Genomic DNA, 16,160 nt, shown 5'->3' with positions numbered 1-16,160 from the left:
ATTTAGAGGCCTGTAGAACCTTTGACCTCTATAATCTGGATACCTGGCAGCGGTTATTTAGAGGCCTGTAGAACCTTTGACCTCTATAATCTGGATACCTGGCAGCGGTTATTTAGAGGCCTGTAGAACCTTTGACCTCTATAATCAGGATACCTGGCAGCGGTTATTTAGAGGCCTGTAGAACCTTTGACCTCTATAATCTGGATACCTGGCAGCGGTTATTTAGAGGCCTGTAGAACCTTTGACCTCCATACAGTTATATATAGTCAAGTGTGGAAACGATCTAATAGGAATGGATTCACTATGCCTAGGGATTCATAGATTTCACACACACATACAGTTGAAGTCGGAAGTTTACATACACTTAGGTTGGAGTCATTAAAACTCGTTTTTCAACCACTCCACAAATTTCTTGTTAACAAACTATAGTTTTGGCAAGTCGGTTAGGACATCTACTTTGTGCATGACACAAGTAATTTTGCCAAAAATTGTTTACAGACAGATTATCTCACTTATAATTCACTGTATCACATTTACAGTGGGTCAGAAGTTTACATACACTAAGTTGACTGTGCTTGGAAAATTCCAGAAAATGACATCATCGCTTTAGAAGCTTCTGATAGGCTAATTGACATCATTTGAGTCAATTGGAGGTCTACCTGTGGATGTATTTCAAGGCCTACCTTCAAACTCAATGCCTCTTTGCTAGACATCATGGGAAAATCAAAATAAATCAGACAAGACCTCAGAAAAAAAATTGTAGACCTCCACAAGTCTAGTTCATCCTTGGGAGCAATTTCCAAACGCCTGAAGTTACCACGTTCATCTGTACAAACAATAGGACGCGAGTATAAACACCATGGGACCACGCAGCCATCATACCTCTCAGGAAGGAGACACATTCTGTCTCCTAGAGATGAACGTACTTTGGTGCGAAAAGTGCAAATCAATCCCAGAACCACAGCAAAGGGCCTTGTGAAGATGCTGGAGGAAACCGGTACAAAAATATCTATATCCACGGTAAAACGAGTCCTATATCGACATAACCTGAAAGGCCGATCAGCAAGGAAGAAGCCAATGCTCCAAAACCGGCATAAAAAAAAAACAAGACTATGGTTTGCAACTGCACATGGGGACAAAGATCGTATTTTTTTGGAGAAATGTCCTCTGGTCTGATGAAACAAAAATAGAACTGTTTGGCCAAAATGACCATCATTATGTTTGGAGGAAAAAGGGGGAGGCTTGCAAGCCGAAGAACACCATATCAACCGTGAAGAACGGGGATGGCAGCATCATGTTGTGGGGGCTTTGCTGCAGGAGGGACTGGTGCACTTCACAAAATAGATGGCTTCATGAGGAAGGAAAATGATGTGGATATATTGAAGCAACATCTCAAGACATCAGTCAGGAAGTTAAAGCTTGGTCGCAAATGGGTCTTCCAAATGGACAATGACCCCAAGCACACTTCCAAAGTTGTGGTTAAATGGCTTAACCTCTCTTGGGTAGGGGGCAGTATTTTCACGTCCGGATGAAAAGCGTGCCCAGAGTAAACTGCCTGCTACTCAGGCCCAAAAGCTAGGATATGCATATTATTATTATATTTGGGTAGAAAACACTCAAACTGTTTGAATGATGTCTGTGAGTATAACAGAACTCATATGGCAGGCAAAAACCTGAGAAAAATCCAACCATGAAGTGGGTTTGTAGTTTTTCAAGTGATTGCCTATCCAGTATAGAGTGTCTGTGGGGTCATATTGCACTTCCTAAGGCTTCCACTAGATGTCAACAGTCTTTAGAACCTTGTTTCATGCTTCTACTGTGAATGGGGAGAGAATAAGAGCTCTAGGAGTCAGGTGTCCCAAAATAAGGCATGAGCTCAGTCACGCGTGCGGCCGAGAGAGCGAGCTGAGTTCCTTTTCATTTATGAAGACAATGGAATTGTCCGGTTGGAATATTATTGCAGATTTATGATAAAAACATCCTAAAGATTGATTCTATACATCGTTTGACATGTTTCTACAAACTGTAATGCAACTTTTTTGACTTTCGTCTGGACCCAGTTCATGCGCTTATTGCATTTGGAATAGTGAACAAAAAGGAGGTATTTGGACATAAATATGGACTTTAACAAAACAAACATTTATTGTGTAACTGGGATTTCTGGGAGTGCATTCCGATGAAGATCATCAAAGGTAAGTGAATATTTATAATGCTATTTGTGACTTCTGTTGACTCCAAAATGGCGGGTATCTGTATGGCTTGTTTTGATGTCTGAGTGCTGTACTCAGATTATTGCAAAGTTTGCTTTCGCCGTAAAGCTTTTTTGAAATCTGACACAGCGGTTGCATTAAGGAGAAGTGTATCTATAATTCTGTGCATAACACTTGTATCTTTTATCAAAGTTTATGATGAGTATTTCTGTAAATTGATGTGCTCATTCACCGGTAGTTTTGGAGGCAAAACATTTCTGAACATTACACGCCAATGTAAAATGGGGTTTTGGGATATAAATATGAACTTTATCGAGCAAAACATACATGTATTGTGTAACATGAAGTCCTATGAGTGCCATCTGATCATACAAGGTTAGTGATTCATTTTAGCTGTATTTCTGGTTTTTGTGACGCCTCTCCTTGCTTGGAAAATGGCTGTGTGGTTTTTCTTGTCTAGGTGCTGTCCTAACATAATCTAATGCTATGCTTTCGCCGTAAAGCCTTTTTGAAATCGGACACTGTGGTTGGATTAACGAGAAAATTGTCTTTAAAATGGTGTATAATACTTGTATGTGTGAGAAATTTGAATTATGAGATTCTTGTTGTTTTGAATTTGGCGCTCTGCTATTTCACTGGCTGTTGGCGAGGTGGAACGCTACCGTCCCACATACCCCAGAGAGGTTTTAAGGACAACAAAGTCAAGGTATTGGAGTGGCCATCACAAAGCCCTGACCTCAATCCTATAGAAAATTTGTGGGCAGAACTGAAAAAGCGTGTGCGAGCAAGGAGGCCTACAAACCTGACTCACTTACACCAGCTCTGTAAGGAGGAATAGGCCAACATTCACCCAACTTATTGTGGGAAGCTTGTGGAAGGCTACCCGAAACGTTAGACGCAAGTTAAACAATTTAAGGGCAATGCTACCAAATACTAATTGAGTGTATGTAAACTTCTGACCCACTGGGAATGTGATGAAAGAAATAAAAGCTGAAATAAATCATTATCTTTACTATTATTCTGACATTTCACATTCTTAAAATAAAGTGCTGATCCTAATTGAACTAAGACAGGGTTTCTTTACTAGGATTAATTGTCAGAAATTGTGAAACACTGAGTTTAAATGTATTTGGCTAAGGTGTATGTAAACTTCCGACTTCAACTGTATGCACGCACACAGACACATACACGAATGCATGCACACACTCACACACACTGCCTACCCTTCTCTCTGAGCCAAACCTACATCCCTTAATCCCGTTTGTCAGAACAAGGTATTTCCAATGTGGATTACGGTGGTGTTTTATGAATATTTCCACCTCCCTCTCTGCCCCAATCTACCGCTGATATAATTGAGGGAGGTATTAGTACCATTTAATCTCTAATCTCTATTTTGTATGAGATTTGTTTCATTTGATGAATTGAGGCACTGCTTTTTAACGGTTGGAATGAGGAATAGGGTTATAGATTTGAACATGTGAATTCCCATAATTTCACAAACTAAAACGGTTACCTGACAGGTCCTCTTTACCTTTGGTCTTAATTTGATAATTATATGGATTTAAATAGATGTGTAAGGGTTCAAGGTCAGAGTCTAATAAAATAGCATGTCGGTCTGGGAGTGTTTTCTTTTAACCTTCTCATTCTCTGTAGGTAATTCTCTTCTCATTCTCAGGAGCTTTCATGAACAACACTTGACTTGTTCAGTGGTTGGGGAACAACACTTGACTTGTCCAGTGGTTGGGGAACAACACTTGACTTGTTCAGTGGTTGGGGAACAACAGTTGACTTGTTCAGTGGTTGGGGAACAACACTTGACTTGTTCAGTGGTTGGGGAACAACACTTGACTTGTTCAGTGGTTGGGGAACAAGTCTTGACTTGTCCAGTGGTTGGGGAACAAGTCTTGACTTGTCCAGTGGTTGGGGAACAACACTTGACTTGTTCAGTGGTTGGGGAACAACACTTGACTTGTTCAGTGGTTGGGGAACAACACTTAACTTGTTCAGTGGTTGGGGAAGGGAGGGAGATATAAAGGTCAGCCTAATAAAACACTCTGTAGAGAGTTCATCAAAAACACCTCTGGTACCAAGCCTCAGTTGTAAACTTGATCTGTCCTGCTCTCATTCCCCCTTCTAAAAGGTCTGATTGTTTTCCTTTTATCGATCCCTCCATCCAGTCTCCTGAAGACTGAAGAAATAAAATATCTAGACAGAAGGAAACATTTTACATTTAGAAGCAATCTAAGCTATTCTTCATTTGGTGTTCACCTTACAATGTGTTCTTCTGTCTTCAACAGGAAATTAATCCTGCAGCAACAGGAAATGTGAATTATTATGTGGATTATAATTAATAAGACTTCACATTTCCTGTTGCTCCAGGATTCTTTTGCTGCTGTAGCAAACTGTCTCAAATTAAGATCCAAAATCTATATACCCGTGCTGTGTACCGTGTGCCGTGTGTACACAGAAGTTTATTCAGCAGCAGCGTAAGGTCTAGCAAAGCTACACATGGTAGACAGAAGTCATCTTTAAAGGAGAACACTTAGATTGCTTCTAAATTGGATAATTAATTGATATTTTTTGTTGGGGGCAAATCAAATCTGACATTTTTAAAAGTGTGAATTACAAACTTTAGAATACTTTTTAAACCTAAAATACACTATAAGTTTGCATTTCCTGCTGTGCAGGACAATTCTCAGCAACAAAATTGTGATCAAATTAAGATCCTACATCTGTAGTGAGCGTCCCAAATGGGAACTTTTCCCTTATATAGTGCACTACTATTGACCAGGGCCCATAGGGAATAGGGTACCATTTGAGATGCAACCATAGAGCGAGCCTCTAAGAATAACTAATGCCCTTTTCTCTGTGATAAGCTTGGCTGTCATGGTAACCTCCATTAAATACATGCATAATTAATAGCAGCTGCTCTCCTATCAGGAGACTAATAACAACAACAAGAAGACAAGGCTGACGAGGAAGAGAGTGAGACGCCATCATAACACAAATATCTGCCATTCACCTGTAACCAGGTGAGACGCCATCATAACACAAACATCTGCTATTCAGCTGTAACCAGGTGAGACGCCATCATAACACAAACATCTGCTATTCAGCTGTAACCAGGTGAGACGCCATCATAACACAAACATCTGCTATTCAGCTGTAACCAGGTGAGACGCCATCATAACAGAAATATCTGCCATTCACCTGTAACCAGGTGAGACGCCATCATAACACAAATATCTGCCATTCACCTGTAACCAGGTGAGACGCCATCATAACACAAACATCTGCTATTCACCTGTAACCAGGTGAGACGCCATCATAACACAAATATCTGCCATTCACCTGTAACCAGGTGAGACGCCATCATAACACAAACATCTGCTATTCAGCTGTAACCAGGTGAGACGCCATCATAACACAAATATCTGCCATTCACCTGTAACCAGGTGAGACGCCATCATAACACAAACATCTGCCATTCACCTGTAACCAGGTGAGACGCCATCATAACACAAACATCTGCCATTCAGCTGTAACCAGGTGAGACGCCATCATAACACAAACATCTGCCATTCAGCTGTAACCAGGTCAAATCATCAGTAAATCTGTGAATCCGGTTACTTATAATGGCTTTCTGAAAGACTGCAGTGCAGTTAAAAAGTTAATGTTATAGTTGAAATTATTCTCTTAAGGATCCACCCCTTTTTTTTACATTTTCGTCTAAAATGACATACCCAAATATAACTTCCTGAAGCAAGGATATGCATATTCTTGGTAGCATTTGAAAGGAAACACTTTAAAGTTTGTGGAAATGTGAATGGAATGTAGGAGAATATAACACAAAAGATCTGGTAAAAGATAATACAAAGAAAAAAAACAACCGTTCTTATGGTTTTTTTGTACCATCATCTTTGAAATGCAAGAAAAAGGCCATAATGTATTATTCCAGCCCAGATGCAATTTAGATTATGGACACTAGATGGCAGCAGTGTATGTGCAAAGTTTTAGACTGCTCCAATGAACCATTGCATTTCTGTTCAACATTTTGTATCAAGACTACCCAAATGTGCCTAATTTGTTTATTAATAACTTTTCATGTTCACTCTCCTCAAACAATAGCATGGTATTATTTCACTGTAATAGCTACTGTAAATTGGACAGTGCCGTTAGATTAACAAGAATATAAGCTTTCTGACAATATCAGATATGTCTATGTCCTGGGAAATGTTCTTGTTACTTTCAACCTCATGCTCATCACATTAGCCTACAGTACGTTAGCTCAACCGTCCCGTGGAAGGGACACCGATCCCGAAGAAGTTTTAAATGAATGAAAGAAGAAGAATATGGTGCAGAAATAAACTATTTTGAAGACAATAACTCTTATTCTTTTTATTAAAGATATCTATCAGGCACTATTACTCATCATTATGCAGCAGACATTTTAATGGATTGGCTTTTTAAAAAACATTCTCTTTCCAACACAAAATATGTTTGTTTAGTACAACTGTTACAGCTCGTATTCTAAGAGGACTGAGAAACATGACCTCCCCTAGAGCTGTCTCTTACTGCAATCACATGTTCAGCATATGGCTTTATGTATGAAATATCATTCATCTTTTAGCAAAGGACAACAATGTCTTAGCTACTTCTTTTGTAGAAAATACACAAGTAAAAACTTCTGTACGTCCGATTAATGCAATTGAGAGAGCAAACCTTTTCTTGGAGCAAGGTAGGTAGGTCTAACGATTTTTAGTCAGATCAGCTTTCTTTTTTTTATCCAATTGATGGAAAACACTAACTGGAGGTACTAACTGTTCAAACCAATCGGAGAGCTTACGGTAACACATACAGACGACAAACTATTCAAAACGGTGCAAAAGTCTGCTACTGTGGTAAGAAAACCATTCAATTTGCATCGTAAAAAAACTAAAACCACTAACTGACAGAAGGTAAGACAGAAGACAGACTGCAGAGGAAGTTGCTACAGTCAAGGCATCTGCACATCTATCCAACCACAGACAAACTACCTATCCCAAGTTTTGTCCCGAACCCAGACCAACTGTCCGTGGCCCATTCTACATATTCAATCGGGACAAAATAGGTTCAAACATGTCCTGCGGCAACCAACTGAAAACGAACAACAGACATATTCCATCCATGGCGGTTGGGTTGGCTGTAGTTGGACAGATGCCTTAAAGAAGCCTTGTTAGAAACAGGTTTAGTAAAAGGCAGGTGGTACAGAGAGGAGAGAGGGGGAACCGGATCAAAACAAACCGCAATATGCCTTTAAAAGTAATATACGCATTGTTGCGATTTGTTTAAATCCTGGCCCGGGGTGTTCAAGAACAGTAACAGTGAGATAGGCATTTAAACACTTCCTAATACCACCCAGAGAAGAAGACAGTACATCATGCTGAGGGTGATCAGACCAAGGTCTGCTTCTGGCTCTGTAGTCCCAGGGATTAGAAGGACTCTCCCAGAATTCCTTTCACCACATTCTCTCTAAACAAAGCATTGACATTTTGTGTAACTGGTGTTGAAGATTCTTCTCAGGTGGTCCTGGCCGGGACGCCCTCACAATCCCTCCTTTCATACGACCAGGGGTTTGTAATGAAGAGTCTAGTTAAAGAGCGTTCAAAGGTCACAGACATTTCCTGTTTGTAAGTCAGTGAACTCTGAACTTTGAGACCGAGCTCAGCTAGTGAAGTAAACGCAAACAACATTACAATCAGCACAGAGACACAGAGGCTCAACACGTAACACAGACCTGTCCAAAACATGACCAGTGACAGAAAGCGGCATTGTCCTTTTTGGATTTTTTCTTCTTCATAGACATAACCAACACATTGTAATACACATAGCATTAGAAAAGGCCCCCACCAGCTGAGAGTTGAACTGACAAAATGGCTCTTACACAAGTAGGCAAACACACCAAGACAAGACAGACAAGCATTTCTGGTGCATGAGCCTCGAGTCCAGTCAAGTCCAGCGGAATGAGAGTGTTCAGAACAGTCATAATTGGAAGTGCAAACATTCCACGCTTTTATGAGGTCCTCATCACACAACAGCCACCACTGAGACCACAGTCATCATCCATCCATCCATCCATCCATCTAGTGTTCCTGTTCCCGGTCTCTGCGTCGGACAGGGACAGCGAACATCGGCAGGGTCCGGAAGGAGGCGGTGTTGGTGTTGGGCGGCGTCTTGCCCTGCTCTGAGTTGCCTGCCGGCTCGTACGAGCACTTCCTCTTTTGGATGGCCTCGGCGCGCACGGCCAGGCTGCGGGCGCACACGGTGAGAAGGACGATGAGGGTGCCCACCAGCAGGCTCACCATGGGCCACAGGACGCAGTGGAGGAGGACGCTGGCATCGTGGGAGCGCCGCCACAGTACGTCGTCAGGCCTGCAGGGGGATATAGAGGGCAAGGGGGTAAAAGAGTAAGAATTTAGGGGGGCATGAGGCAACAAGAAAGTGGTGAGTGTTTACAGAATGCAAAGCAATGTCTGTCTATCAGGAACTTCAGTGTTGACAGAAAATAGACTAAATGCAGCACAAATGTCACCTATCAACATTAGATGTGAAGGTTTGTCTGATGATCTAGGAGAAGTGCATTCTGGATGCCATCCAGGGACAAAGTACATCCCGTTTCACTTCATTGCAGAGAAGTCAGGATCCACAAGAAGGTTTCTATCCACAGGAGTGATTTAGCACCGACTCTTTGAAGGAGGGTGAGGGGTGGAGGAGGGAAGAGACATCAGGAGCACATGGCAAACAGCTACAGTTGGCAGCAATGCAAGATGGGATGGAGAAAGGCAGAAACATGGAGGGAGGAGGGAGGATGATGGCATCACTATGATGGGTTGATAGAAAAACATTAGCACAAAGACAGATATAAAATAAAAGACAAGGGCAGGGTTGAAGGGGAATGAGCAGACAGACAGATAGATACTAAAAGACAAGGGCAGGGTTGAAGACGGATGAGCAGATAGACAGATAGATACTAAAAGACAAGGGCAGGGTTGAAGGGAGATGAGCAGACAGACAGATAGATACTAAAAGACAAGGGCAGGGTTGAAGGGAGATGAGCAGACAGACAGATAGATACTAAAAGCCAAGGGCAGGGTTGAAGGGAGATGAGCAGACAGACAGATAGATACTAAAAGCCAAGGGCAGGGTTGAAGGGAGATGAGCAGACAGACAGATAGATACTAAAAGACAAGGGCAGGGTTGAAGACAGATGAGCAGATAGACAGATAGATACTAAAAGACAAGGGCAGGGTTGAAGGGAGATGAGCAGACAGACAGATAGATACTAAAAGACAAGGGCAGGGTTGAAGGGGAATGAGCAGACAGACAGACAGATATAAACTAAAAGACAAGGGCAGGGTTGAAGGGAGATGAGCAGACAGACAGACAGATATAAACTAAAAGACAAGGGCAGGGTTGAAGGGAGATGAGCAGACAGACAGACAGACAGATATAAAATAAAAGACAAGGGCAGGGTTGAAGGGAGATGAGCAGATAGACAGATAGATACTAAAAGACAAGGGCAGGGTTGAAGGGAGATGAGCAGACAGACAGATAGATACTAAAAGACAAGGGCAGGGTTGAAGGGAGATGAGCAGACAGACAGATAGATACTAAAAGCCAAGGGCAGGGTTGAAGGGAGATGAGCAGATAGACAGATAGATACTAAAAGACAAGGGCAGGGTTGAAGGGAGATGAGCAGACAGACAGATAGATACTAAAAGACAAGGGCAGGGTTGAAGGGAGATGAGCAGACAGACAGATAGATACTAAAAGCCAAGGGCAGGGTTGAAGGGAGATGAGCAGACAGACAGACAGATATAAACTAAAAGACAAGGGCAGGGTTGAAGGGAGATGAAACAGACAGACAGATAGATACTAAAAGACAAGGGCAGGGTTGAAGGGATTTGGAGGCCAGGAGGGGGAATTGAGGGCACAGCTTTGAACAAACTGAAACACTGGATGTAGCCAGAGAACAGGGGACGATACAGAACAGATTAAGAGAAACACTACATCATGTGTGAAGGAATAGTAACATTATCCCCTCATTTACATTTTAGGGGAAGACCTAGTCAGTTGTCCAACTGAATGTATTCAACTGAAATGTGTCTTCCGCATTTAACGGTCCCGTGTGGCTCAGTTGGTAGAGCATGGTGTTTGCAACGCCAGGGTTGTGGGTTCGATTCCCACGGGGGACCAGTACGGAGAAAAAATTTTATGAAACGTATGCATTCACTACTGTAAGTCGCTCTGGATAAGAGCGTCTGCTAAATGACTAAAATGTAAATGTAACCCAACCCCTCTGAACGTGCTGCCTTTATCCACAGCACCGGGGGAACAGCGGCTTAACTGCCTTGCTCAGGGGTAGAACAACACATTTTTACCTTGTCAGCTCAGGGATTTGATCCAGCAACCTTTACGGTTACTGGTCCAACGCTCTAACCACTAGGCCACCTGCTTAGTAATTTAACAAATGCTCTTATCCAGAGTAACTTACAAAAGCAATTAGGGTTAAATGCCTTGCTCAAGGGCACATTGACATACTTTTCACCTAGTCGGCTTGAGGATTTGAACCAGCAACCTTTCGGTCACTGGCCCACCGCTCTTCACCCCTAGGTGAGGAGGAGAGGAGGCGAGGGAGGAGGAGGTGAGGAGGGGGAATGAGGGGAAAACTTTAAACAAGCTGGAAAGGGAATGCTAGAGAACAGATGAGGAGTAGAACAGAGAGAAAAATATTAACGCCACAACACGATGAGTCATAAGGGGAATGAGGGGAGCTGATGATACCTCTGAATGAGGGGAGCTGATGATACCTCTGAATGAGGGGAGCTGATGATACCTCTGAATGAGGGGAGTTGATGATACCTCTGAATGAGGGGAGTTGATGATACCTCTGAATGAGGGGAGTTGATGATACCTCTGAATGAGGGGATGTTGATGATACCTCTGAATGAGGGGAGCTGATGATACCTCTGAATGAGGGGAGCTGATGATACCTCTGAATGAGGGGATGTTGATGATACCTCTGAATGAGGGGAGCTGATGATACCTCTGAATGAGGGGAGTTGATGATACCTCTGAATGAGGGGAGTTGATAAAGTGTGAAAAAGTAATAATTATCCCAAATAGCAAAAGATCACAAAGCAGGTGCTGGATATCAAATGTTCAATAAAAAGGTGTGGAGTCTCTTTTCCCCTTTCAATAACATTATCCCCTCGCCATGTTGTTTCTTTATTTAATTAAAACTTTACTTACGAATAGCTTGCATGCAAACTAAGAATTGGAACGGGTATTGAGTTAAAATATGTACATATTTTAGATGATATATAAATAAAATGGTCTGTATCAGGCTGTTTTGGGGTAAGCAGTGGTCTGGAGGGGCCCATTTAGGCCAACACTGCAGCAGCCATACAGCCGTACACAGCACTTTACAGTAGCACACAGTAGTGCAGTGTAGACTGCAGCAGCAGACACAGCTCAGTGTCAGCCAACTGAACACTGGACTAGAGGAATGTAGGACACAGTTCAAAGGCCTCTGAACACTATCCGTGTACCATTTCACTTATAAACATACATTACACTTTGTATTTATTTCAGTCAATCTAAGAGTTTACTGGTGATGAAAAAAAAACACTGGCATTTTGCTACAAGAGAAATCTGCAATACAATGAACTGCCCAGATGAACAAAAGGATGAAGCCCAACTCAAGAGGCGGAGGGCTCCCGAGTGGCACAGCGGTCTAAGGCACTGCATCTTAGTGCAAGAGGCGTCACTACAGACCCTGGTTCCATTTCAGGCTGTATCATAACTGGCCGTGATTGCGAGTCCCATAGGGCGGTGCACAATTTGCCCAGCGTCGTTCGGATTAGGCCGTCATTGTAAATAAGAAGTTGTTCTTAACTGACTTGCCAAGTTAAATAAATAAAGAGTGTCCTGGATACAGGCCCCAGGTGTACCAGGAGTCCAGAAGGAGACCCACATGGTGTACAACAGTATGTGTTGATTCCTTTAGTCACACTTGCTCCACAAGATCCAATGGGCCTCCAAAATAGCCCCTGAAGGGATGATTGGCCATGGATAAGTGTTGATAAGTGGTGTTCTCAGACTCCTCCCTACAGTACATGAACATGTCATATCCTGCCCCACAGGAAATGGATCCACTGCAGGTGACAGACTCTCCCATCACCACACAGCTGATGACCATGTGCATCTTGTGACTTCACTGCCTGTCTGCTACTGTCTTTGCCATATTTGGTTGTCGAATGTAAGTTATGTTAAGAGTTAAGAGTTACTGCAGGAAAAAATTTCACATGAAAATAGCTATCATTAGTTGAAAAAGAACAGAGAGGGTTTTTGAAAGGCGGCCACATAACATTTTTACACCTTGCCATCTGGTTCTCACTGCTTCACCCTAAAATAGACTGCAAACTGAGCCTGTCCTGACAAACAATCCATCTTCCAGTTTAACCCGGACAGCTTTCAAATCTCTAGAATCTCTTTTCAGGAAAAAGTGTTTGTGTTATACTTGAGCAAACACGTATTTGGTTTAGTGACAGCTCTGAAGGTGCTGCTCTATAATCAGGGAGCATGTGACCATGTATTGTGGGTTGACAAAGTACTGTAGACACTTTTTTGTGGTGGTTGAGAGAGCACCGGGATTCAGGTTATCTCAGTTTGAATTGAATTTCACTTCCTGAATTGACAAATCCTCATATATTAAACTCGGTATGAAACATGTCTTGAGAGAGGGTTATTGTAATCAGAATGAGAGCACGGTGGGTAGGCTCTGTCACCTCTCAGAAGATGGAATTCTAACATTGTTGTATTCTGCTTTATTAAATTGTCTTTGATGTATGCTCTCATCAGTGGGAGTGGTAGGGGAGGGGCCCACCTTTCAGAAGACAGAATACTTCTATTGTTGTATTAGGGAAGGAAGTGAGCAGGAAGGACGTGAGCAGGAAGGACGTGAGCAGGAAGGAAGTGAACATGATTGTTGATGTATTGTCTCATTCTTCTCAGTATGAGTGACATGGGGGTGGAGAGGGGGGGTCTCTCACCTCTCAAACAAGAGAATTCTGACATGGTAGGGGAGGAGCTAATGGTAGAGGGGCTAGTGGTAGGGTTTACGGTTAAGGGAGGGGCTAGTGGTAGGGTTTAGGGTTAGGGGAAGTGCTAGTGGTAGGGTTTAGGGTTAGGGGTCTAATAGTAGGGTTTAGGGTTACGGGAGGGCCTAGTGGTAGGGTTTAGGGTTAAGGGAGGGGCTAGTGGTAGGGTTTAGGGTTAGGGGTCTAATAGTAGGGTTTAGGGTTAAGGGAAAGGCTAGTGGTAGGGTTTAGGGTTAGGGGAAGGGCTAGTGGTAGGGTTTAGGGTTAGGGGAGGGTCTAATAGTAGGGTTTAGGGTTAGGGGAGGGGCTAATGGTAGGGTTTAGGGTTAGGGGAGGGGCTAGTGGTAGGGTTTAGGGTTAGGGGAGGGGCTAGTGGTAGGGTTTAGGGTTAGGGGAGGGACTAGTGGTAGGGTTTAGGGTTAGGGGAGGGGCTAGTGGTAGGGTTTAGGGTTAGGGGAGGGGCTAGTGGTAGGGTTTAGGGTTAGGGGAGGGGCTAGTGGTAGGGTTTAGAGTTAGGGGAGGGGCTAGTGGTAGGGTTTAGGGTTAGGGGAGGGGCTAGTGGTAGGGTTTAGGGTTAGGGGAGGGGCTAGTGGTAGGGTTTAGAGTTAGGGGAGGGGCTAGTGGGAGGGTTTAGGGTTACGGGAGGTACTAGTGGTAGGGTTTAGGGTTAAGGGAGGGGCTAGTGGTAGGGTTTAGGGTTAGGGGAGGGGCTAGTGGTAGGGTTTAGGGTTAGGGGAGGGGCTAGTGGTAGGGTTTAGGGTTAGGGGAGGGGCTAATAGTAGGGTTTAGGGTTAAGGGAGGGGCTAGTGGTAGGGTTTAGGGTTAAGGGAGGGGCTAGTGGTAGGGTTTAGGGTTAAGGGAGGGGCTAGTGGTAGGGTTTAGGGTTAGGGGAGGTTCTAATAGTAGGGTTTAGGGTTAAGGGAGGGGCTAGTGGTAGGGTTTAGGGTTAGGGGAGGTTCTAATAGTAGGGTTTAGGGTTAAGGGAGGGGCTAGTGGTAGGGTTTAGGGTTAGGGGAGGTTCTAATAGTAGGGTTTAGGGTTAAGGGAGGGGCTAGTGGTAGGGTTTAGAGTTAGGGGAGGGGCTAGTGGTAGGGTTTAGAGTTAAGGGAGGGGCTAGTGGTAGGGTTTAGGGTTAGGGGAGGTTCTAATAGTAGGGTTTAGGGTTAAGGGAGGGGCTAGTGGTAGGGTTTAGGGTTAGGGGAGGTTCTAATAGTAGGGTTTAGGGTTAAGGGAGGGGCTAGTGGTAGGGTTTAGGGGAGGGTCTCACCTTCTCTGCTGGTTGAAGAAACAGGTGAAGGATTGGGAGCTGACCTCTTTAGTCCAGTAGTCCTCCCACCACAGAACATTGTCCTTGTTCTTCTGGTTGTCCCTCTCACATGGAGGAACGTACGAGCACTGGACAGAGAGAGAGAGAGAGAGAGAGAGAGAGAGAGAGAGAGAGAGAGAGAGTGTGAGAGAGAGCGAGAGGGAGGGAGAGAAAGAGCGAGAGCGAGAGGGAGGGAGATAAAGAGCGAGAGGGAGAGATGAAGGGAGGGAGAGGGAGGGAGGGAGAGAGGGAGAGGGAGGGAGAGAGAGAAGAGAGAGAGAGAGAAAGAGAAAGAGAGGAGGAGAGGAAGAGAGAGAGAGAGCGTGAAAGAGAGAGACAGGGAGTGAGAGGGAGAGAGAGAAAGAGAGAGAGAAGGGGTGAGAGAAAGGCAGATAGGGAGAGGGAGAGAGAAAGAGAGTGTTATTCAGTGCTACTAGCCATAATGTAATGCATCAAGACATATGATATGGTATCAACCACCTGGTTTCCCTGTGGTTGATACCAATCCATTGACTCCATTCCAGCAATTATTATGAGTCATGCTCCCCTCAGCAGCCTCCACACATTCAAACAGACACTATTGACATAAACAAGGCACCAAAAAGCCTACTGTGCATGCAGTTGATAGGGCTACAACAAACGTCAACCAAGTCATCTTAAATGCAGATGTAAAAGAGACTACAACTTTCCCTTGAAGAATCCGTAAGAAGACACAACATGAGGACCGTGAGAGATACAGACACTGTCTAGAAGACACAACATGAGGACCGTGAGAGATACAGACACTGTCTAGAAGACACAACATGTGAGGACCGTGAGAGATACAGACACTGTCTAGAAGACACAACATGAGGACCGTGAGAGACACAGACACTGTCTAGAAGACACAACATGTGAGGACCGTGAGAGATACAGACACTGTCTAGAAGACACAACATGAGGACCGTGAGAGATACAGACACTGTCTAGAAGACACAACATGAGGACCGTGAGAGACACAGACACTGTCTAGAAGACACAACATGAGGACCGTGAGAGATACAGACACTGTCTAGAAGACACAACATGAGGACCGTGAGAGATACAGACACTGTCTAGAAGACACAACATGAGGACCGTGAGAGATACAGACACTGTCTAGAAGACACAACATGAGGACCGTGAGAGATACAGACACTGTCTAGAAGACACAACATGAGGACCGTGAGAGATACAGACACTGTCTAGAAGACACAACATGAGGACCGTGAGAGATACAGACACTGTCTAGAAGACACAACATGAGGACCGTGAGAGATACAGACACTGTCTAGAAGACACAACATGAGGACCGTGAGAGATACAGACACTGTCTAGAAGACACAACATGTGAGGACCGTGAGAGATACAGACACTGTCTAGAAGACACAACATGAGGACCGTGAGAGATACAGACACTGTCTAGAAGACACAACATGAGGACCGTGAGAGATACAGACACTGTCTAGAAGACACAACATGAGG

The 16,160-nt window shown here is 43.8% G+C and overlaps 1 protein-coding gene across 1 annotated transcript in view; it reads right to left on the bottom strand.

Moving 5' to 3' along the window:
• Positions 1-7,315: 7,315 nt before the first annotated feature.
• LOC123728285 (calcium-activated potassium channel subunit beta-4) overlaps positions 7,316-16,160 on the bottom strand; it is a 60,104-nt gene continuing 51,259 nt past the window's right edge. The window contains exons 2-3 of the mRNA XM_082964235.1: positions 14,619-14,746; positions 7,316-8,621 (exon numbers count right to left, since the gene is read on the bottom strand). Coding sequence (XP_082820361.1) covers positions 8,333-8,621; positions 14,619-14,746 — 417 coding nt within the window. The 3' untranslated portion in view covers positions 7,316-8,332. The remainder of the gene's footprint in view (positions 8,622-14,618; positions 14,747-16,160) is intronic.

Source organism: Salmo salar, chromosome 17 (genome assembly GCF_965601325.2).
Source record: "Salmo salar chromosome 17, fSalSal1, whole genome shotgun sequence".
NCBI classification, from domain to species: Eukaryota; Metazoa; Chordata; class Actinopteri; order Salmoniformes; family Salmonidae; genus Salmo; species Salmo salar.
This window is presented reverse-complemented; position numbering and strand designations above follow the sequence as displayed.